The sequence below is a fragment of the Taudactylus pleione genome, unplaced genomic scaffold (genome assembly GCF_031769625.1).
Source record: "Taudactylus pleione unplaced genomic scaffold, aTauple2 ptg000327l, whole genome shotgun sequence".
NCBI lineage: Eukaryota > Metazoa > Chordata > Amphibia > Anura > Myobatrachidae > Taudactylus > Taudactylus pleione.
In genome coordinates this window covers 5174641-5200613 of record NW_028284728.1, presented here as the reverse complement: position 1 = coordinate 5200613, position 25973 = coordinate 5174641, and the positions used below count along the sequence as shown (strand labels likewise).

Sequence of the window (25973 nt, the reverse complement as noted above, 5' to 3'; positions counted from 1 at the left end):
CCTAACCTCCCCCCGGGGGTGCCTAACCCTCCCTCCCCCTAGCCTAACCCTAAACCTCCCGGTGGGGTGCCTAACCCTAAGGACCTCATTCAGAGCCAGACGCTATTTGCGGTCGTTCGTTCAGAAAAAAGGGGTGGCTATTCAAATGAACCGTTCGCTCTTTGCGGTCTGTTCACGCCTCTATGTCTGAACGAGCGAACAAAACTTGCAGTCGTTTTTTGGATAACTACGCCCCCTGGCCGCTCGCATCCTACGTCATGTCTGCTATTTATTTGATTAATCGAGTACATCGACCAGCGTATGAACTGCTCGCTATTCTTGTGGTTGGTTTTTCCTTCCACAATCTTGCGAGCAGTTCTGACTATAAAATAACCCAGTGACATGGTTAATGACGCTGCTGTATTAATTATGCACACCCATTAAACGCCCGTTTTGACCTTTAAGCACGCCTGCGTTCTGATCTCCACTCCCCGTTTTCAAGCACCTTCCCCTGTTACCACTCATATACGCCTCCTCCTGTCACTCAAAATAGCAGGCATTCGCTATTTAGCGAACAAACGATTTTCGGCCGCACTGACTGGTTCGCGCATGCGTATTACGATCCGTACGCATGCGCAGTTGGGCAAATATCGCTCGGAACGAACGTGCGGCCGCTCACGAGCGGCTCTGAATCAGGCCCTAAGTCCCCCCGGGAGCCCTAAACCTAACCCTCCCCCAACGCGGCTGTCCGCTCGCGGCGCCCGGCATCCCTTCGATCGGGATGCCGGGCGCCGGTCTCCCGGCGTCGGAAAAATTACAGGCGTCTAGATTTAGACGCCTGTCATTTAACCCTCGCCGGGATAAAGCAGTCGGGAAGCCGGCTATCGGGCTTACGTCAGCCAGCTTCCCGATTGCATCCCTTAATATGTGTCTATTTCATATAACTATGTTGCTAGTAAATAGTAGAGATGTGCGCTGACCCCCGTGTTTTGGTTTTCGTTTTGAATCTGGATCTCCCCTGGTTTTGGATCTGAATCTGGTTTGGGATTTTTTTCCTCCGTGTTTTGTTTTCGTGTTTTGGTTTGGATCTGGATTTTTTCTTTAAAAAATCATAAAAACAGCTAAAACCACATAATTTGGGTCTGTTTTTGTTCCTACAGTATTATTAACCTTAATAACAATGATTTTCAGGCATTTCTAGGCATTTTTAACTACCTCACAGCTCACAATATTGATTTCACTATTTTTCACCAATATAGGCCAAAGGCTGCAGCGAGCTGGCTGGCTAAAGTAAGCGACAGAGCAGCAGCACAAACGCACGGCTGTTTAAAAAAATATCAGACATCTATGAAACATTGCCACACAGCCGTGGCAGACAGGATGGCAGTATAATAAACTATAATAATGTCAGTCGGCAATGCCCCAAATTGTGCCCAATGTAAAGGAAAGAGGCGCAAGATGGAATTGTCCCTCCCACCCACTCTTATGTGGGATAGTAAAAAGGACATGCACAGTTTAACAAACCAAGCACTTTAGCGACTAGGACTGACACTTTCGTGGCTGAACTACTTGGTTTGTTTGGGCCCCACAAAACATTTTTTGGAAGGACTACCTTCAATTATTAAGGAGGAGGTTGATGATGAGGGTGTTGGTGGTGGAGATTGCATGTTATGGTCCAAACTGCTGGTAGCTGATACTAGACTGCTTGTTATTAATTTACAAATTATAATTTTGTTAAACAAATTGCATGAACTCGCTGCAAATGACGTAACAGGGAGGAGATGCCTAGATGGTTAATGTCCCTTCCTCTGCTAACTTTGGCTTTACAAATGGAACAGATGCCTTCACAACTGTAGTCAGAATTTAGACTAAAATAATTCCACGTTGCTTTTCTGGATTTCTTTTTATCATTAGCAAGAACTGCTGCCACTGGTGGCTGATTTACACAAACCACATCCTTATCATCATCATTGACATTAGCGTCAGATAGGACACAAATTTCCCCCTCATCCTCCTTTTGCACTTCCTCCACGCTATCATCCTAATTTTTTATTATTTCAACATCTAATACTAGCACAGCCGTCATGGCGTCAGTGATCCGCTGTGAAACTGGGTGACAGCTGTTATACTTACTTCCTTTATCAAAGGACTGTTTAATAGTAAATTGTTTTTTTAAATTACTTCCGATCACGAATGAGGATGTAGATGATGATGCAGGTGTTGATGTTGGAGATAGAAGGTGCTTGGATCCCACAGAGAGAGAGCAGGTAGGTGACACTGGACTTGTTACGTTTTGAGTTTTGGAACTTGGCGACATACACTTTGATATTTGATGAATGCGCTCCAAGTGACGTAACAAGGAAGAGGTTCCTAGGTGGTTTAGGACCCTCCCTCTACTCACTCTTGCATGGCAATGGGCACATATGGCTTGACAACTGTTGTGCGGACCGGGTTGGAAATAATTCCACATGTGAGAAGTAGATTTTCTTGTCTTTTGTCCCGGCATGACAACAATGGGCTTTGGCTTTTTCAATCCATGGGCAACAGCTGTTGCCTTACTTACAAAAAAGAACATCCTCGGCATCAACATCCTCATCACCAACATCTCCATCATCAACATCCTCATCATCCTTAGCACCTTCAACTACCAAAATATCCTCCTCCATGTGCAATTCCACAGAAGCATCCTCAATGACTACATGTGCAAGATGTTGACTGCCCTTCCCCACATTTACAGAGGGCACACAAATGTTGGAACTTGGAGGATCCTCCAGTAAACTAGTGTTTAGGTCGGGCACACACATGACAACCGCGGACACACTTGCACTCTCCTCGGGGATTTGTGATTTCAAATTCTCAGGGCACACAGTTGGTTTTCCCGGAGCTGTTTTAACAACTTTCACATTTTTAATTGGACCACCACCACTACTACTACAAGCAGAAGGGCTATCAGCAGTCTTCATAAAGAAAGGCCAAGGCCTTATCCTTTCCTTGCCACTTCGTGTAGTGAATGGCATATTGCTAATTTTTTGTTTATCTAAAGTCAAATATCCTTTCAATTTTTTTTTCTTAACTTCAGTAAAACCTGCTTTACCATATCGATGGCGTGACTTAAGCCCTGGGGCAAGGGCCTTCCTAGAGGACAAGGAAGTTGACGGCCTTACACTGCTGGAGGCAGCTACAACATGTGGGTTCTTGGCCTTGCTCTCCTGTCATGTGACAGCCCTCCATATTTTCTGCAGTCTAGAAGCAGTGTCACAATCACCAATAGTGTAGCCAAGGTGCGGTTACAAAATTCACATACATGCAGTCGTGCGCACACACAAAAATATTAGAAAAAAAGACAAATGATGATTTTTATTTTTTGTCAGCTCCAGAAGAACTTGGGCCCAGAGCACCGATTGATCACGACGGGAGTCGGGCGGCACAAGGTTGCAACTTGCGTTGCTGGCTGGATCTTGTGCGCTACTGCGGTTAAGCCTATCACCCACGAGCACGCACAGAAAAATATAAGACACTTTGTTTGATTTTTATTTTAGCACGACTGGAGTTGGGCTGGCTCTTGTGCGCTACTATGGTTAAGCCTAACACGCATGCACACACAGAAAAATATAAAAGATACTTCGAAATTTTTTTTTTTTGAAGTCCAGAACTTGGGCCCAGACATGGACACAGCACAAGCCCAGGACACAGCAGACAGCACAGTGACAGCACCGTGACCAGAGACCAGAATGGATCAGCAGTCACCAACCCAGGACACAGCAGACAGCCCAGATGGACCAGGAGACAGCACAGTGACAGCACTGTGACTAGAGACCAGAATGGACCAGCAGACAGCACAGTGACAGTGACAGCACTGTGACTAGAGACCAGAATGGATCAGCAGACAGCACAGTGACAGTGACAGCACCATGACCAGAGACCAGAATGGATCAGCACAGACAGCACAGTGATAGTGACAGCACCGTGACTAGAGACCAGAATGGATCAGCAGACAGCACAGTGACAGTGACAGCACCGTGACCAGAGACCAGAATGGATCAAATGAATCAGCACTCACCAGCCCAGGACACAGCAGATAGCACCAGCACCTCTCCCAGCCCTACACTACCCATCCTCCCTGTTCAGTCTCCACAGCCGGAGTGAAATGGCGTCCGTTGCATGATCCCTTATATACATTGATCATAGAGACGAAAGCTCGCGAACCGCAAGATTTCGTCTCTATGGTTTTGCCTCGATTTGAAAGATCCGAGTAAGGCGGGAACATCCGAGCCTGCTTGGATCCGACTCGGTTATGCTAAATTCGGGTGGGTTTGGAACTCTGGAATCCGAACCCGCTCATCTCTAGTAAATAGTACATATTGTAACAAAACCATTGTGGTTTTCTGTGAGCATATAAGAATCTATTAACCTTATGTCCCGCCTTTATTCTTATCATTTAAGACACATACTGTATGTGTCACTCATTACAATAAATGCCTATGATTGGCTGAATTGTACTATATCTCATCCCTCTATGGGGAGAGAATACTTTGCTGTTCACAATCCTATCCAGTGAAATGAGCGTCAGCAGCAAGGGGGGATAATTGATGCTACTCAGTGCATGGAACAGCATCTCGGAGCTTAGGAGAGACTGATCTGTTTACATGCCGCAAGACACTAGCCTGCTCACACAGACACGCTGAACACAAGATACGAGGGTTGTTTAAAAAGTAATGCCTAAATGCTCATAACTCTGAAATGATATGCAATATTTATTTGAAACTTTGTCAGTTTGTAGTTTAATATGTCTGCTAGCTATATATGTATTTTTGTTTAGGTAGTCCAAGAAATACCATGGAATCCAAGATGAAACAAAGAGCAGTCATTGAATTTCTGGAAAAAGAAGGCTGCAGTGCTACAGAAATCCACAGAAGACTGAAAAAAGTGTATGGTGAGCGTACAAGTGACTATAGCAATTTCAGAAGGTGAATGAATCATTTTCAATAGGGAGAATCATCCATGTGCAACAAACCTCGTGGTGGCAGACTATCAACTGCAGTGACAGCAGAGAACCGACACAAAGTCAATGCCCTGATTCAGAAAGACCGTCGTGTGACCATCAGAGATGTCAGTGATGAACTTGAATGTAGCCATGGCACTGTAAAAACACTCATCAATGATTTGGGATATCGTAAAGTGTGTGCTAAATGGGTTCCAATGCAATTAACCAGGGATCATAAGGCCCAGAGGGTGGAAGTGTGCAATGACCTTTTGACCAACTTTGAAGCCAACCCTGAGACGTTTTTGGAAAATGTCATTACAGGAGATGAGAGCTGGGTATTCCTTTATGAACCAGAAACAAAGGCCCAATCAAAGCAATGGAAACACCCAAGTTCACCTAGGCCAAAAAACTTTAAATCACAGCGATCCGTAAACAAAGTCATGGCCACATTTTTCTGGGATTGCCAAGGTGTTATTCTCGTCGTTTACTTGGAACCAAAGCAATCAATCAACAGTGATTGATACATCATTACACTTAAGAAGCTGAAAGAAGCCATCCGCAAGAAAAGGTCAACAATTCCACTGTCAAATGTCATCTTACACCACGACAATGCCAGACCTCACACTTCGATGGCAACATTTGCGGCCATTGCCAAAATGGGTTGGGCAATAATGCCACATCCACCATACAGTCCTGATTTGGCCCCTTCTGACTTTCATCTCTTTTGGCCCTCTCAAATACTGTCTCTGGGGTCAACATTTTGAAGACATAGAGGTTGTTAAAAATGCCATATGTTCCTGGGTCAAACACCAACCACTGGAATTTTTCCAAAGTGGATTCACAGCTTGGGTTGAGAGGTGGAGAAAATGTTTGAGGGAAGATGGTGAATTTTTTGAGTAGAGTCATTCTGTTACTAAGACTTCAAAGTATTTTACTGCAAAATGTAATATTTATTTATTTAAAATTTGAGTTGTGAGCATTTAGGCATTACTTTTTGAACAACCCTCGTAACACTCTAATTTCCTCACACTCTCACCATCATGATTCCCCATTTTGCAGCCTTGCAATGTTTATAATATCAGGACTGTTTTGTTAATAATAGCTGTTAGCATATGCAATATTTTCCTTCCATCCACATAGGAAACCTGTGTCTGCTCTCTCTTTGCACTGACCAAGCACTGATCACTGCATAGCAATAAGTGAAGCAGCAGAAGCAACACACCTGCTGTACACTATTCCTCTGTGTAAATACATTATACACTGTCTATAACAGGGATGGGGAACCTCCAGCCCGCGGGCCGTATAAGGCCCGATGAATAATTTAGTCTGGCCCTCTGAGCTTTTTTCTGCTAGCCTCATCTGGCTGTCAGGGTGCCTAGAATGACTACCTGTATAAACTGGTCATTCCTCAAGATGACCTTTGCAGGGGGTCAATTTAAAATTCCAACCTCTACAATTGCATGGTCTGTGTCCCAGTTCAGGAAGACCTGAGATACTGGTACAGTATATAAGCTTGCTGCCCCCTGGTGGTAACAAATCATACATGCTGGCCAGTTAGTACCTGCGTGTTAGGAATCAGGTTCTTTATGTTCCTTGTGGTGTACTGTCCCTCTCCCAGAACCAGATCCATTGCATTCACCCCATCCATCACCTCTGGCTCAGCGGGGACGAATCCCCTTGTTTTCCACTCTGATTTGATAATCCTCGGTGCATAATATACCAATGAAATAGGGGCAGAATGAGCCCTAGGGAAAGGGACAGAGGTTCATAAACATTCTTGTTGTAGGTGCCCAGTCTGATTTCATGATGACTTATCTGGTGCCAGTAGTCTCGGTGGTTAAAACATCAGGACCTGAATGTGGTTCTCTGTAATGATTGGGCTGGATCCAGAGGATCGATCATGAAAGATCGGCCTTCCCAGTCTCCAGCTTGTTCCAAAATCTGGTACACTGGGAGCTCTCCATGTTGGTCAATTTGTGACATAGGCCCTCATTCAGAGCCGTACGCTCTGAGCAGAGCGCACGCTCTGAATGAGGGCCGCCCTCCATAATTATGGAGCGTCCTCCTGGACGCTCGTATAGCTGTGGGTCACCACCCACAGCCTATACGAGTGTGCAGTTTGATGACCGCGATGGTCTTGACCATCGCGACCATCGAAACTGCGAGCCGGAGCCTGCGGTTGAGGTTTTCAACTGCAAGGCCCGGAGTGATTTTGGCTCTATCAGAGCCAAAATCACTCCCACTGACATCACTAGTGATGTCAGTGGGCCGGCTTCTGACGGTAGGCGTTCCTTTGGGAAGGAAGGCACGCCCACCAAAGGGGGCGTGCTGTCAATCAACATCGACAGCACGCCCCCTTTGATTAGACACAACGAGCGAAGGAAAGTCCTTCGCTCGTCGCGTCTGGCGCATGCGCACGACGGAGCTCTCGCCGTCATGCGCATGCGCAGTGCACAACATCGACCCACTTGCGAGCGGACAGCCGCTCGCGAGTGGGTCTGAATCAGGCCCATAGTCATCAACTAGCTCATCGGTCTGCTGCTCCAGGGAGACCAGTTGCTGGTCTGTAATCCACTCCTCAATCTCTGCGGCCATTTTCAACATTACTTGTTCCAGGATTACTATGTTCAATATCTGCTCTGCGGATGATGTCCTCTCTATCCCTCCAACCATTTGCTGCAGACATAGATATATTGTATAAAATTCAAAAGTCAACCTTATTGGCTCTAAATATCTTAACACGTCTACGGATAGCCTTATCTGATTAATTCAAACCAATTTTATATGAAATAGGATAACATCACTCTCATTTATTACTACACATATACCCTTTTATAGAAAACATCTTAACCCTATGGTTTCACTGAGCCCCTTCGGTTGCATAGATGCAACCGAGGGGCCTCATATTACTCTGCTTTGTACACCAAAACATTAGGGGTATCACCAGTGACGGCTCCAGGGGTAGGGCTGCAGTACAGTCCAAAATTCAAATAGGGGAGCCACACCAACTGCCAGTGAGTCTTGGCCGGCGATGTTTGGCAGCATTTGGGGTGGCCGTTGGTGTGCCACCCCTTTTTGAATTCTGAACTGCTCTGCAGTCCCACCTCTGGAGCCCCCACTGGGTATCACTACAATGTCGACATTAGAATGTTGACGTGGTTCAAACTGTTGACAGGCAACATGTTGACTTCCTCAGAATTTTGACATGTTTACAACGTCGACATTGGGACTGTCGCCATGTGACATGTCGACATGCTGAGGATGCCAACAGTTATGTTGTGGGCAGGAGAGTTAAGCTGCGGGGGGTTTGGGGGTTAGTAGGCTGATGTTTTTCCTAGGGTGCAGAGAAACTTTGCACTGGCCCGGCTTAGTCGTCATCTTAAACAGTTACATCAGCCACCTGATTCCAGTAAGCCCTGAGATAATTTGGCATGGCAGCCTTGTATCTGGGGGTGGTTATTTTTTTCAGACAGAAGATAAAACAGTGAAGGATAAGCAACAGAGCACAATACATGATGGTAAACCAGCAGATCCTGATAGGAAAGTAAAAAAAAAAAAGTTTTTTTCCCGGTATAGGAAAAAGAAACAGGAACAAAAAGTTGTAAAACACAAACTGATAGTAGACCAACAGGAATGGATAGAATATTCTAAAAATAATATTTATTTATATATATTTTTTTATTTATTTACAAAAGTCTACTGATGTATAATGATCCAGTACACAAACAGATATCACTCAATTTGCTATTTTTCAAATTTTATAGTTTCATAATATGATTTAATGTATTTTATTTTTTATTATCTTTAGGCTAAAACACCAATCTCCTATAGATTGTTCTCTGATCACTGAACCGGAGACCACTATACATTCAGAGAGGAGTGACGCAGAAGACACTGATAATGACATTTGTGATTTAACTGATGAAAAAAGCAGCACACCCAAACCAGAGAGTTATGCAAGCAACCTTAGTCTTCGCTCTGTCTCTATGGAGAGTTTGGATAGTGAGCCTCCAGAGATGCAGGGTACGGGAGGGATGGTTATAGCCGCCACCCAGACAGCGAGACCAACCATTGAAAAGGAAGAAGATTCCAGCAACTATGTTGGCTTTCAAGAAAGCCAGCAGGTACCAAATGAGAACGTCCCCTCCCAATGCAATGGAACCAACACACATGCAGAGCATAGACACCAAGCAAATAACCAGCATGGTCACACGTCTGCTGTTGGACATGAAAAACAATATTACAAAAAGAGCTGTAAAATGAAACATTTAGAGGATCACTCAGCCAAAGCACCAAACCAGCATTCAGATCAGTGTACACAGACTGATCTTGTCCAAACGGACCAGAGAGCAAGTGATTTGAATGAAAGACAACGGCATATTGAGGTATAAAATTTATATTCTACTTCACAGGTTCTCAAACTCGGTCCTCAGGACCCTAAACAGTTCATGTTTTCCATTTCTCCTCTCAGAATCGGCTCAAATGAAATAATTAGCTCAACCAGTGGATCTTGTAAAACGTGTCAGTAAGTAATGATTACACCTGTGCACCTGCTGGGTGACCTGGAAAATATGAACTGTGTGAGGTCCTGAGGATCGAGTTTGAGAACCACTGGTCTACTTTAACAGTATGCATTGAAATACTGTACATAAGTCGTTTTCTCTGAAGAGTGTAATCTCTATAAAGGTACACTTGAGTGGAAAGATGTTGCTGAGTAATACAAAGGTGCACGTGTCTGATGGATGCTTTGGTCATTAATGGCTTTTCATGGTGTTTGGCTACCAGCTTGGTGCGCACCTCTATCTCCCAATCCACTATATATAAAGTACATGTGCAGATTACACTGATGTGGTATAAATACACTGGGGGCAATCAGGAGATGGCTAATGCTACACTATGAAGTTAGGTGGATTAATGCATGGGTTTCCAAACTCGGTCCTTAAGGCCCCCTAACAGTCCAGGTTTTAGGGATATCCATGCTTGTGCATAGATGGTATAATCGAACTGACTGATGTACTAATTAAGGGCCTGATTCAGACCCACTCGCGAGCGGCTGTCCGCTCGCAAGTGGGTCGATGTTATGCACTGAGCATGCGCATGACGGAGGGAGCTCCGTCGTGCGCATGCGCCAGACGCGACGAGCGAAGGAAAGTCCTTCGCTCGTTGTGTCCGATCAAAGGGGGCGTGCTGTCAATGTTGATTGACAGCACGCCCCCTTTGGTGGGCGTGCCGGGGGCGTGCCTCCCTGACGGGGGCGTTCCCACGGGAACGCCTCCCGTCAGAAGCCGGCCCACTGACATCACTAGTGATGTCAGTGGGAGTGATTTTGGCTCTGATAGAGCCAAAATTACTCCGGAGCTTGCGGTTGAAAACCTCAACCGCAGGCTCCGGCTCGCAAATTCGATGGTCGCGATGGTCTCGACCATCGCGGCCATCACAAAGCACGCTCGTATAGCCTGTGGGTGGTGACCCACAGCTATACGAGCGTCCAGGAGGACGCTCCATGAAAATGGAGCCCGGCCCTCATTCAGAGCGTGCGCTCTGCTCAGAGCGTACGGCTCTGAATGAGGGCCTAAGTCTCCTGTTCTTAAGTATGGATATCCCGAAAACCTGGACTGTTAGGGTGCCTTGAGGGCCGAGTTTGGAAATCACTGGGTTAATGTATATCTCCAACTTCCGACATTTAGCAAGGACAATCACGCCATTATCTTCCCCTGTGTTTTATTTCCTGTCTGTAGCTAGGTAAGTCAGGTAGTGGCTTGTTATTTCCTGTAGTGCAGGGCTTTACCTCTCTCTTGGTCCCTGTGATGCTCCGTCAGTTAGTGAAGCTGTGGACAGGGCTGGGGAACACCACCAGACGGCTGACTTTGGGAGCAGATCTGGCTGTGAGAATGAAAAAAAAATGTGGCCCAGATGCAAGGTGTTATACCAGATAGTTCAGTTAGTAACCGTGTATTTCTTTTCAGTATTTCATAGGGTCTGTGGCAAAGAAAGATGATAGCAAGTCACAATTTATATAAAGTCTATGTAGCCTGAGACTCAACATTATTATTTCTCCAGTTGGGGGATACTTTGATCATATTGGGGTGTAATGGGTAAAGAAGGAATGTGGTCACTTTAAATCTGGAACACTTATTTGTGCTCCCAACCAGGGCCGATGCTAGGGTGTTCGGCGCCCCCCTAAAAACTATAAATTTGTGCCCTCCCATATTCTATGAAAGGACAGCGTGCGCAGCAAAAAAAGGGGTGTGGTCTCATGGAGTCCCAAGCCCCCTTTACCTCATTCCCATTGGAAGCACCCAGTTTCCTGATGCTGGAAGCCCTGTGGAGCAAGGTCACTGTTTCTCCAATGGGTGGTAACATCTGCTGTGGCTAAATTCATTAACCACTTAACTGGCGTGGTCTAACGGTGCTGTCACGGTTGCATCACATGTGATTGCGCCACACGCTGTGTCCCCTGCCTTTTAAAGAAGCTGACTCCCTGGACCCGAGGTGGTGATGCAGCGGTCCATGACAGCCGACATGACTGCCGGAATCACTCCCTCCGAATGCAGTGTGAATGGCATTCTGGAATACATGTGCTGGGGACATAAGTGCGAGAAGGGGAACTTTGTTACCGCCACCCCACCCCCCGAGCACTATTTGGCTGATCTCTACGAGGGCTGATTATCAGTTCCCCCTGACATGACATTCTACAAGACACAAGGGGTGCTCATTGTTTATTGTGATATGTTGTATATTTTTATTTTATTTACATAATCCGCTGAATGAGTCTGATGGTCTGATTCAGCATGAATCGCTATTCTGCTTATGGGCACTCAACTGCATTGCTAATATCAGTGGTGCTATTTAAATGTGGGCATTCACATTGCGTACACAGCCTGACATAAGGAAGCCCACTTCCCCTTACTCACATCCGTATACTTGGGCAACATAGCGAAACAATTGGTAATACTGAGTAACATCGGACCCATACGCACAGGTAAGGCAGGTCAGACCTCACTCAGGAATTACTAACTTCTGCGCACACTATGAGGCCTCAGACTGCGTATGGTATCACTGTGGATAATTTATGCACACCCATGCAACGGCGTGGAAACGCACTGGCACGCCTGCGTTAAAACATGTGGTGTCCGTGTACTGTCTTTTTTTAATATTTTGTTATTTTGTTTTATAGTTTTTTTATACAGGTGCCAGCGACCTGCTAGCACAGTGGTTCTCAAACTCGGTCCTCAGGACCCCACACAGGTCATGTTTTCCAGGTACTCATTACTCACTGACACAATTTAAAAGATCAGTAGGTGGAGCTAATTATTTCACTTGTGGTTCTGTGAGGAGACCTGGAAAACATGCACTGTTTGGGGTCCTGAGGACCGAGTTGGAGAATCTGTGTGCTAGCACTTGTGGTTCTACAAGTGCCACAGGGCAGGCTTGCTGGGACCTGTAGTCCCACTGTGAAGAACAATATTAGTACTATATTTAACCCATTACCCTTACATCCACCGCCTCCAGGGATGCAGGAAAAAGCCCGGGCTTCTCCCTAGCCCTGGGGTATCCTTGGGAGTGGGGACCCCTTTTTTGAGGAATCCCCACTTTCCGAGGAATACCAGAGCTGGGGTGACCAGTTCGGGGCTGTAGAATGTTTTGGCAGGGGGGACCCCACACTGTGTGTGTCCCCTGCTGTGACATTACCCCCGGCTGGTTGAGCCCGATGCAGATTACTCGAAATACGTGGGAACCCCACACTGTTATTCCCCCCACTTTTCCAAGACTAGAACAGGCTCAAAAGTCAGAAGCTGATTATACTTGGGGGGGGGTGCCTTTTTTTTTTTTAATATATATTTAACTCTTTTTTTTATACTACTGCACACAGAAGCACTGTACAGATCACACTGATCTGTGTACTGCTACTGCTGAACGTGCAGCTCACTGGCAGGTCTATTCATTTCAGTCCAAATATGCCTGAACCTGCACATGATGAAACACGATTCCATACATCATTGGAAAACACGATTCAGTCAAACATTATTCTTAGTAAATTTGTGTGTGTCACGCGTCCCAGCAATGCCCAGTGTATTTCAATCTCGGCCAGACATGATTCTTGGTAAAAATACCAATATGTGAACAATTATGTCATGTTTATGTTTGAGAAGCCTTGACTCACTGGGCCTCATTCAGAAGTGGTCGGAGGATGCAAGCGGTCGCTCAGAAACTGGGCGGCCACTTGCATCCTTACCGCCCGCCTCTGTTGGTTGCGGTCGGTAGGCTGTGGGTTAACACCAACAGCTCTAACGACCGCTCCGGTGATGGTCGCGATGGTCAGAGACCATCGCGACCATCGGGGCTTACGACGAGACCCTAGGGTAGGGTCTCACTTGTCGTAAGCCCCGGAGAGCTTCTGGCTCTGTCTGAGCCGGAAGCTCTCCACTGACATCACTAGTGATGTCAGTGGGGCCTCCCCCAAAGGTAGGCGTTCCCATGGGAACGCCTCCGTTTGGGCAGCCACCCCCCCGGCCCGCCTTCCAAACGGGGCGAGCTGTCAATCAACATCGACAGCTCGCCCCCTTTGGATCGAGACCCGCTACGACCGGCGCTGTCAGTCGTAGCGGGTCTGTGGGGGGCCATCGACCCGGTCCGAGCGCACCGGCGCTAACGACCGGGTCTGAATGACCCCCACTGTTTGGCACTTATTGTTTTCCCGAATCTGCTCCCCTTACTGTAGGGATTTCATGAAGGGTTTCATTGGGTAGTTTATATGAGGTTGTAATAGTATACGTGGGATATATCACTGAGATCCATGAAATTTTAAAAAAAAAGGTTGGTTCCCTAAAGAATGAGAAAGTCGAGCCCCCTGTGATAGGGTTTGTCTTACCTGGCAATACATGATAGTAAGCACCATTTTCAAGAATATGAATATCTCTCTAATGGACAGATGTACTAAGGGCCTGATTCAGAGGTGCACGCTATTTGCGTGCGCTTGCTCTGAATCAGGGCGTTTTTTTTTTTTCTTTAGTTTCGGCCTCCAGGCCGCTCGCAAAGCTGTGGGCGACCATCGGTATTGCGAGGAGACCCTAAGGTAGGGTCTCAGCACTCGCAATGCCGAGTGGACTTCCTGCTCTAATAGAGCAGGAAGTCCACTGCTGACATCACGAGTGATGTCAGTAGGGCCGCCCACAAATGGCAGGCGTTCCTTCCAGAATGCCTCCGTTTGTGCAGCCACCCCCCCTACCTGCCTATAAAAGGGGCCAGCTGTCGATCAACATCGACAGCCGCCCCGTTTTGTTGCGAGCCCCGGAGCGAGTGAAGTCCTCACTCGCTCCACAGCTTGTGCATGCTCCGCGCGTGCGCACTGGGCCACCATCGACCTGCTTGCGAGCGCTATGCATCATGCCCTAAGCTCTGAAAAGTTAAAAAATGGAGAGTGATAAACCACCAACCAATCAGCTCCTAACTGTAATTTTTTTTTTCAAACACAGCCTGTAACATGGCATTTAGGAGCTGATTGGCTGGTAGTTTATCACTGTCCAATTTATCACTTTTCAGAACTTAGTACATCTAGAATTGATGAACTGATTCCTAACTCACCGTACAGGGGGCCTGATTCATTACGGATCGCAACTGCAACAGTGTACGCAGTTGGACGATTGTTTCGTACTGCACATGTGTATGCATCACAGTGCGCGAGTAAGCATTGCGATCACTCTGCCATCACGCACGCAGACAGAAAGCCATTGCAGACTGAGGGACAGACCGTCAGCGTTTGGGGGTGGTGATGGGGGAGTGGTTGGACAGACGCAGGCGTGTCTGTCTGTCTGAACGCCATTACATGGGCGTGCATATATTGTCCACTGCGATGGCATACGCAGTTTGTGTACCTTTTGCACGCGGCGAGGTTAGTAAGGTCAGAGCTGTTGTATTTGTGCGTGAGGGGCCGATGTTACTCGATGTTACTGATATATACGCAGCATTGCAAGGTATTACGGATGTGAGATAGCGGTAGTGGGCAGCTCTATGATGGCTGTGCAACGGCATTCTTTAGCATATTTTCACAGCAGAACTGCGTGCGTAATCACAGCCGCTATCGCAATAACAATCCGTAATGAATCAGGCCCAGTGATCCCTACATAAGTCCATTAAGTATAGTGCTGGAATTTGTTATAATGGTGAAACAGGAGTAAGTGGTGGAAATGCGTTTCTGTTCTCTCAGGGCCTGATCCAGCAGTGCAGGCAAATGCACTGCTGAACGCAGATTCTCGATTATCAGGAATCTGTGCGTGCGCAGGACCCATTCTGCGAGTGTGCAGAATAGGGGTGTGCACCGGCCACTTTTCGTGTTTTGTGTTTTGGTTTTGGATCTGGATCTTTCTTCGTGTTTTGGATCTGGATTGGTTTTGCCAAAACCACCCTTCCGTGTTTTGGGTTCTGGGTTTTGTGTTTTGGATTTGTATTTTTTTTTTAAAAAAGCATAAAAACAGCTAAAATCACAGAATTTGTTGGTTTCTCTGCTCCTATGCTATTATTAACCTCAATAACCTTAATTTCCACTCATTTCCATTCTGAACACCTCACACCTCACAATAGTGTTTTCATGTCCAAAAGGTTGCACCGAGGTAGCTGGATGACTATGCTAAGCGACACGAGTGGGCGGCACAAACACGTGACCCATCTAGGAGTGACACTGCAGTGGCAGACAGGATGGCAGTTAGAAAAACGAGGCCCCAAACTGTACATAATGCAAAGAAAAAAAAGAAGTGCAAGATGGAATTGTCCTTGGGCCTTCCCACCCACCCTTATGTTGTATAAACAGGACATGCACACTTTAACAAATCAATCATTTCAGCGCCAGGGTCTGCCACACAACTGTGGCTGAAATGATTGGTTCGTTTGGGCCCCCACAAAACAAGCTGGCAATTAATGTGTCCCTGCACAAACTGGCTCTACGGAGGCAAGATGTCATCCTCATCCTCCTCATCCACCGATTCCTCACCCTCTTCAGTGTGTACATCCTCATCCTCACAAAGTATTAACTCGTCCCCACTTGAATCCACCACCACAGGTCCCTCTGTACCTTCTGGAGGCTGGTCTCCCTGGAAGAGCTGATAATTCATTTTGATGAACATCATCTTCTCCACATTCTGTGGAAGCAACCTCCTACGCCTTTCGCTGACAAGGTTCCCGGCTGCACTAAACACTCTTTCGGAGTACACACTGGAGGGGGGGCAACTCAGGTAAAATAGAGCCAGCTTGTACAGGGGCCTCCAAATTGCCTCTTTTTCCTGCCAGTACAGGTATGGACTGTCTGACATGCCTACTTGGATGCTGTCACCGATGTAATCCTCCACCATTCTGTCAATGGTGACAGTATCATATGCAGTGACAGTAGACATGTCAGAAATTGTTGCCAGGTCCTTCAGTCCGGACCAGATGTCCAAACTTGGTCCTGCCTGCCCTGCATCACCGCCAGCGGGTTGCTTAGGATACCTAAGTTTTTTCCTGGCAGCCCCAGTTGCGGGAGAAAATGAAGAAGGAGCCGTTGACGTGTCACGTTCCGCTTCAGCTGACAGTGTGTTCACCAGCAGGTCTTTGCACCTCTGCAGGCTTGTGTCGGCCGGAAAGAGAGACACCACATAGGCTTTAAACCTAGGATCAAGCACGGTGGCCAAAATGTAGTGGTCTGATTTCAACAGATTGACCACCCTGGAATCCTGGCAAAGCGAATGAAGGGCTTCATCCACAAGTCCCACATGCCGAGCGGAATCGCTCCGTCTTAGCTCCTCCTTCACTTTCTCCAGCTGCTTCTGCAAAAGCCTGATGAGGGGAATGACCTGACTCAATCTGGCTGTGTCTGAACTGACTTCACGTGTGGCAAGTTCGAAGGGCTGGAGAACCTTGCACAACACAGAAATCATTCTCCACTGCGCTTGAGTCAGGTGCATACCCCCTCCTTTGCCTATGTCATAGGTGGATGTATAGGCTTGTATGGCCTTTTGCTGCTCCTCCATCCTCTGAAGCATATAGAGGGTTGAGTTCCACCGCGTCACAACCTCTTGCTTCAGGTGATGGCGGGGCAGGTTCAAGAGTGTTTGCTGGCGCTCCAGTCTTCGGCACGCAGTCGCTGAATGGCGAAAGTGGCCAGAAATTTTTCGGGCCACCCAAAGCGTCTCCTGCACGCCCCTGTCGCTTTTCAGAAAATTCTGCACCACCAAGTTTATTGTGTGAGCAAAACATGGGACGTGCTGGAATTTGCCCAGATGTAATGCCCGCACAATATTGGTGGCGTTGTCAGATATCACAAATCCCCAGGAGAGTCTAAGTGGGGTAAGCCACTGGGCGATGATTTCCCTCAGTTTCTCTAAGAGGTTGTCGGCGGTGTGCCTCTTACTGAAACCGGTGATACACAGCGTAGCCTGCCTTGTAACGAGCTGGCGTTTCTGAGATGCTGCTACTGGTGACGCTGCTGCTGTTGCTGCGTAAGGTGATACATCTACCCAGTGGGCTGTCACAGTCATATAGTACTTAGTCTGCCCTGTTCCACTTGTCCACATGTCCGTGGTTAAGTGGACATTGTGTACAACGGCATTTTTCAGGACACTGAGGACACTTTTTCTGACGTTTCTGTACAGTCTCGGTATCGCCTGCCTAGTGAAGTGGAATCTAGACGGGATTTGGAACCGGGGACACACTACCTCCATCAATTGTCTAAATCCCACTGCACTAATGGCGGATACCGGACGCACGTCTAACACCAACATAGCAGTCAAGGCCTCAGTTATACGTTTTGCTTCAGGATGACTGCTGTCGTACTTCATCCTCCTCGCTAAGGACTGTTGGAGGGTCAATTGTTTAGTAAAAGTAGTGGTGTTCCTACTTCCTCTCTGGGATGATGAACGACTCCCAGCAGCAGCAACAGCAGCAGCGGCAGCAGTAGGCGTAGCAATGCAGGATCCTCCAGAGGAATCCCGGATAGGAGAGTCAGTCATGCCAGTGACATGGCCTGCAGGACTACTTCCGATCCTGACTAAGGAGGAAATTGACGAGGAGGGAGTTGACGGTGTGGTTTGCAGGCGCTTGGATACAACAGGACAACGGGATTTAGGTGTCCCTGGACTGCTTACGGTCTTAGCCAAAGTTTCTGAACTTGACAGTAACTTTTTATGAACGCGCTGCAGGTGCCGTATAAGGGAGGATGTTCCTAGGTGGTTGACGTCCATACCCCTACTTATTTCACCTTTACATATGGTACATATGGCAAGACAGTTGTTGTCCGGATTTGGATAGAAATATTGCCAGACCAAAGAGGTGGAATGTTTGGTCTTCTGCCCAGGCATGACCGTGATGGGCTTTTTCATCCCACGGACAACTGTCTCCCCCGGAGCCTGATTTAAACAAACCACATCACCATCAGAATCCTCCTCGCCAACTTCCTCCTCAGCGCCAGCTACACCAGTATCCTCATCCTGTTGTACTTCAACAGTGACATCTTCAATTTGCATATCAGCAAGTGGACTGTGGGTGCTCCTTTCAGCACTTGCAGGGGGCGTGCAAATGGTGGAAAGAGCCACCTCTTCCCGTCCAGTGCTGGGAAAGTCAGGCATCGCAACCACCACCACACTTGGACTCTCCTTGGGGATTTGTGATATCTTCTTAGAAAGCACAGTTCTTCGCTGTGCTTTTGCCAGCTTAACTCTTTTGATTTTTTTAGTGGGAGGAGGGCTTCCATCGTCATGTGAAGCTGAACCACTAGTCATGAACATACTAGGGATCGACCTTAGCCGTTCCTTGCCACTCCGTGTCGTAAATGGCATATTGGCAAGTTTACGTTTCTCTTCAGCTGATTTAAATGTCTTTTTCAAGGTCATTTTCCTGAACTTTGCCATTTGGGATTGTATGTGCCCTCTACTATGACATTGGGCATCGGCCTTGGCAGACGACGTTGATGGCATGTTATCGTCTATGTCATGACTAGTGGCAGCAGCTTCAGCACTAGGAGGAAGTGGTTCTTGATCTTTCTCTATTTTATTTTTATCGGAGAAAGTTTGGTCCTCCATTTATGTTATATCGATTTGATATATACGTGCGGCTAAACACAGAAAATAATTTTTTTTTTGGTTTGGACTGGAGTGTACTTTGGGGGTTACAGCACCCTTTAACGGTCAAGCCAGCCGGCCCTTTACTTATGACACAGGCGCACTCTTGGCACTACTTTGTTGATGCACGTGCGGCTACTGCGCACACAATTCACAAACACAGAAAATTATTTTTTTTTTGGTTTGGACTGGAGTGTACTTTCGGGGGTTACAGCACCCTTAACGGTCAAGCCAGCCGGCCCTTTACTTATGACACAGGCGCACGCTTGGCACTACTTTGTTGATGCACGTGCGGCTACTGCGCACACAATTCACAAACACAGAAAATAATTTTTTTTTTGGTTTGGACTGGAGTGTACTCTCGGGGGTTACAGCACCCTTAACGGTCAAGCCAGCCGGCCCTTTACTTATTACACAGGCGCACGCTTGGCACTACTTTGTTGATGCACGTGCGGCTACTGCGCACACAATTCACAAACACAGAAAATAATTATTTTTTTGGTTTGGACTGGAGTGTACTTTCGGGGGTTACAGCACCCTTAACGGTCAAGCCAGCCGGCCCTTTACTTATGACACAGGCGCACGCTTGGCACTACTTTGTTGATGCACGTGCGGCTACTGCGCACACAATTCACAAACACAGAAAATAATTTTTTTTTGGTTTGGACTGGAGTGTACTTTGGGGGTTACAGCACCCTATAACGGTCAAGCCAGCCGGCCCTTTACTTATGACACAGGCGCACGCTTGGCACTACTTTGTTGATGCACGTGCGGCTACTGCGCACACAATTCACAAACACAGAAAATAATTTTTTTTTTGGTTTGGACTGGAGTGTACTTTTGGGGGTTACAGCACCCTTTAACGGTCAAGCCAGCCGGCCCTTTACTTATGACACAGGCGCACGCTTGGCACTACTTTGTTGATGCACGTGCGGCTACTGCGCACACAATTCACAAACACAGAAAATAATTTTTTTTTTGGTTTGGACTGGAGTGTACTTTGGGGGTTACAGCACCCTTTAACGGTCAAGCCAGCCGGCCCTTTACTTATGACACAGGCGCACGCTTGGCACTACTTTGTTGATGCACGTGCGGCTACTGCGCACACAATTCACAAACACAGAAAATAATTTTTTTTTGGTTTGGACTGGAGTGTATTTTCGGGGGTTACAGCACCCTTTAACGGTCAAGCCAGCCGGCCCTTTACTTATGACACAGGCGCACGCTTGGCACTACTTTGTTGATGCACGTGCGGCTACTGCGCACACAAGTCACAAACACAGAAAATAATTTTTTTTTTGGTTTGGACTGGAGTGTACTTTGGGGGTTACAGCACCCTTTAACGGTCAAGCCAGCCGGCCCTTTACTTATGACACAGGCGCACGCTTGGCACTACTTTGTTGATGCACGTGCGGCTACTGCGCACACAATTCACAAACACAGAAAATAATTTTTTTTTTGGTTTGGACTGGAGTGTACTTTCGGGGTTACAGCACCATTAACGGTCAAGCCAGCCGGCCCTTTACTTATGACACAGGCGCACGCTTGGCACTACTTTGTTGATGCACGTGCGGCTACTGCGCACACAATTCACAAACACAGAAAATCATTTTTTTTTTGGTTTGGACTGGAGTGTACTTTTGGGGGTTACAGCACCCTTAACGGTCAAGCCAGCCGGCCCTTTACTTATGACACAGGCGCACGCTTGGCACTACTTTGTTGATGTACGTGCGGCTACTGCGCACACAATTCACAAACACAGAAAATAATTTTTTTTTTGGTTTGGACTGGAGTGTACTTTCGGGGGTTACAGCACCCTTAACGGTCAAGCCAGCCGGCCCTTTACTTATGACACAGGCGCACGCTTGGCACTACTTTGTTGATGCACGTGCGGCTACTGCGCACACAATTCACAAACACAGAAAATAATTATTTTTTTGGTTTGGACTGGAGTGTACTTTCGGGGGTTACAGCACCCTTAACAGTCAAGCCAGCCGGCCCTTTACTTATGACACAGGCGCACGCTTGGCACTACTTTGTTGATGCACGTGCGGCTACTGCGCACACAATTCACAAACACAGAAAATAATTTTTTTTTGGTTTGGACTGGAGTGTACTTTGGGGGTTACAGCACCCTTTAACGGTCAAGCCAGCCGGCCCTTTACTTATGACACAGGCGCACGCTTGGCACTACTTTGTTGATGCACGTGCGGCTACTGCGCACACAATTCACAAACACAGAAAATAATTTTTTTTTTGGTTTGGACTGGAGTGTACTTTCGGGGGTTACAGCACCCTTTAACGGTCAAGCCAGCCGGCCCTTTACTTATGACACAGGCGCACGCTTGGCACTACTTTGTTGATGCACGTGCGGCTACTGCGCACACAATTCACAAACACAGAAAATAATTTTTTTTTTGGTTTGGACTGGAGTGTACTTTGGGGGTTACAGCACCCTTTAACGGTCAAGCCAGCCGGCCCTTTACTCATGACACAGGCGCACGCTTGGCACTACTTTGTTGATGCACGTGCGGCTACTGCGCACACAATTCACAAACACAGAAAATAATTTTTTTTTGGTTTGGACTGGAGTGTATTTTCGGGGGTTACAGCACCCTTTAACGGTCAAGCCAGCCGGCCCTTTACTTATGACACAGGCGCACGCTTGGCACTACTTTGTTGATGCACGTGCGGCTACTGCGCACACAAGTCACAAACACAGAAAATAATTTTTTTTTTGGTTTGGACTGGAGTGTACTTTGGGGGTTACAGCACCCTTTAACGGTCAAGCCAGCCGGCCCTTTACTTATGACACAGGCGCACGCTTGGCACTACTTTGTTGATGCACGTGCGGCTACTGCGCACACAATTCACAAACACAGAAAATAATTTTTTTTTTGGTATTGACTGGAGTGTACTTTCGGGGTTACAGCACCATTAACGGTCAAGCCAGCCGGCCCTTTACTTATGACACAGGCGCACGCTTGGCACTACTTTGTTGATGCACGTGCGGCTACTGCGCACACAATTCACAAACACAGAAAATCATTTTTTTTTTGGTTTGGACTGGAGTGTACTTTCAGGGGTTACAGCACCCTTAACGGTCAAGCCAGCCGGCCCTTTACTTATGACACAGGCGCACGCTTGGCACTACTTTGTTGATGCACGTGCGGCTACTGCGCACACAATTCACAAACACAGAAAATAATTTTTTTTTTGGTTTGGACTGGAGTGTACTTTCGGGGGTTACAGCACCCTTAACGGTCAAGCCAGCCGGCCCTTTACTTATGACACAGGCGCACGCTTGGCACTACTTTGTTGATGCACGTGCGGCTACTGCGCACACAATTCACAAACACAGAAAATTTTTTTTTTTTTGGTTTGGACTGGAGTGTACTTTCGGGGGTTAGAGCACCCTTAACGGTCAAGCCAGCCGGCCCTTTACTTATGACACAGGCGCACGCTTGGCACTACTTTGTTGATGCACGTGCGGCTACTGCGCACACAATTCACAAACACAGAAAATAATTTTTTTTTTGGTTTGGACTGGAGTGTACTTTCGGGGGTTACAGCACCCTTAACGGTCAAGCCAGCCGGCCCTTTACTTATGACACAGGCGCACGCTTGGCACTACTTTGTTGATGCACGTGCGGCTACTGCGCACACAATTCACAAACACAGAAAATTATTTTTTTTTGGTTTGGACTGGAGTGTACTTTCGGGGGTTACAGCACCCTTTAACGGTCAAGCCAGCCGGCCCTTTACTTATGACACAGGCGCACGCTTGGCACTACTTTGTTGATGAACGTGCGGCTACTGCGCACACAATTCACAAACACAGAAAATATATTATTTTTTTAGCACTTGGGGGGAGCACCCCTGATGGACAGAGCACCCCCTGGACAACACTACAGCACTCCTTTAGGACTGGGACACTGCACAGGACTTTGGAGTGGACACAGCCCCTATGGAGAACTGACTGCACAACACAGTCCAGCCAGCCCCTATGGACTTTGAAGTAGTGGACACAGCCCCTATTAACAACAGCAGCACAGCACAACACAGCCAGCCCCTATGGACTTTGAAGTAGTGGACAACAGCAGCACTACACTACACTACACTACACAGCCCTAACTCCCACCCTCCCTCTTCACTGTCCACAGCCGAGTGAGAAAATGGCGCCGACGCGGGTACCTTATATAGGATCCAAAACCCGCGAGACTCGGAAGGCGGGATGATGACGTTTTGCCTCGATTTCAGATCCGAGTCAGGCGGGAAAAGTCGAGCCTGACTCGGATCAGACTCGGATCGGGGGGGCTCGGGGGGGTTCGGATTTCAGAAATCCGAACCCGCTCACCCCTAGTGCAGAATGGGTCCTGCGAAGACAAACGCAAGTACTTGAATGCCTCTGCTTGATTGACAGGCAGAGGCATATAAGGGGTGCTGTGGGGGTCGGCCGGCGTTCCCGGGAAACGGGGCGTATCGGCCCCATTTTCCGGGAGTGGCCAGCCCAGGGACTGCATGTACGTACGCAGTCTGCTGGGCTCGCAAGCCGTCCAGCCTGAGTAAGCTGATGCTTACTTAGCTACCCGGCCAGCCACCATTGCAACCATCATCCACCAACCTCTGTCGCAGTGCTGGGATCGCAAATGCAGCAGGAGGGGGTCCTACACCTCCCGCTGCATTTGCATTATTGCAAGGATCACAATTGCAAAGCTGCCTGCATGCATACATCATCTATAGCCTGCGTGCATACATCATCTATAGCCTGCGTGCATACATCATATATCTATAGTCTGCGCGCATACATCATCTATCTATAGCGTACCTGCAGATTTGCAATTGCGATCCTTGCTGAATCAGGCCCTGAGTCCTTTCCAACATGAACGTGAGCTGAATATTGTTGTGTGTTTGATAGAGGGTAGTTTTAAAAACCAAGCAGTGGATTGGAGTGACATTTTCAATGTAACAGAGTATTATGAGAAAACTCAGATTTAAATGTGGGGGTATGGTAGAAACCGTCTGCATTTACAATGTCACAATATTCACAATTTTGTATTTTTATTTATTATATACTGTTTAAAACCACCTATATTCATTACAGGAGGAAAACAAAATGAGACTAAACCAGGAGACATGTCTTCTTCAGAAGGAGTACTTTTACCAAACTGCTGTGAGTTAGGTTACCCTCCACCTCAAACACCTGCTGCACTTATTGATTGCTTTTAGTTTTTCTACACATCTTTGTCTATGTCATTCCTGCGCCAATGTCATTTTCACTTTATCCCTGAAATTCCTATCTGTATTGCTATTGCTTTTTACCACTGCTTCACATCTATGTAATTTTAACATACTGTATATACTCGAGTACAAGTCGACCCGAATATAAGCCGAGGCACCTAATTTTACCACAAAAAAACTGGCAAAACTTATTGACTCGAGTATAAGCCTAGGGTGGGAAATGCAGCAGTAAAAATGACGAAAGGAAAAATATACTGCAAGCTCACATCCATCTGCTTACTGTGGTGCGCAGTGCCAGGGTTAAGGCCCGTACACACTGGGCGACTGAGCTGAAAGCCACTCAAGCTTGGTGTTTTGAGCGGCTTTCAGCTCAAAGCCGCCCAGTGTGTACGGCCCCGGCGATGAGCGGTGTTGCGCGCTCCCGCATCATCGCCGGGAAAGCCGTTCATCTGCTGGTATTACCAGCAGATGAGCAGCTTTGCGGACGGCTTTGCATAGCGCTGTGCTATGGAAAGCTGTCCACCCCTCATTGACAGCGCCGGGCAGGGGGAAAGCCGCGCAGAGCAGAGCAGGTCACCAGCGCAGAGGAATCAGACAGGGCAGCGCACCTCGGGGATATCTCACACTGCTACCGCCGGCCACCTCAAGCAGGTACTTTTCATTGTGGTCCTGGAGCATCACTCGAGTATAAGCCGAGGGGGGGCTTTTTCAGCACAAAAAATGTGCTGAAAAACTCGGCTTATACTCGAGTATATACGGTAGTTTATTTTGGTATTTTATCCCTGCACCCATAACATCTCCCGTTTATTCATCTTTATTAAGGCACTTCCTGCAGCAGGAATTTGCCTGTACAACTTTGCTCCTATGGTGGTTTTCTACTGTGTCTGCGTCCCAGGCTCCGCAGTGTACCTTTCCTATGTACTCTCTCATGTATGCTGTTTTTACTGCTATTTAGCGTCTCACATCAAGTACTGGTTATTACCACTATTCAGCCTCTCACATCAAGTACTGGTTATTTATTACCACTATTCAGCATCTCACATCAAGTACTGGTTATTTATTACCACTATTCAGCATCTCACATCAAGTACTGGTTATTTATTACCACTATTCAGCATCTCACATCAAGTACTGGTTATTTATTACCACTATTCAGCCTCTCACATCAAGTACTGGTTATTTATTACCACTATTCAGCATCTCACATCAAGTACTGGTTATTTATTACCACTATTCAGCATCTCACATCAACTACTGGTTATTTATTACCACTATTCAGCATCTCACATCAAGTACTGGTTATTTATTACCACTATTCAGCATCTCACATCAAGTACTGGTTATTATTACCACTATTCAGCATCTCACATCAAGTACTGGTTATTTATTACCACTATTCAGCATCTCACATCAAGTACTGATTATTATTACCACTATTCAGCATCTCACATCAAGTACTGGTTATTTATTACCACTATTCAGCATCTCACATCAAGTACTGGTTATTTATTACCACTATTCAGCATCTCACATCAAGTACTGGTTATTTATTACCACTATTCAGCCTCTCACATCAAGTACTGGTTATTACCACTATTCACCATCTCACATCAAGTACTGGTTATTTATTACCACTATTCAGCCTCTCACATCAAGTACTGGTTATTACCACTATTCAGTGT

General features: G+C 47.0%; 1 protein-coding gene across 1 annotated transcript in view; it reads left to right on the top strand.

Moving 5' to 3' along the window:
• LOC148509420 (uncharacterized) overlaps window positions 1-25973 on the top strand; it is a 54502-nt gene that overhangs the window by 7696 nt on the left and 20833 nt on the right. The window contains exons 4-5 of the mRNA XM_088443129.1: window positions 8772-9348; window positions 24155-24223. Of these exons, the coding sequence (XP_088299255.1) occupies window positions 8772-9348; window positions 24155-24223 (646 nt within the window). The remainder of the gene's footprint in view (window positions 1-8771; window positions 9349-24154; window positions 24224-25973) is intronic.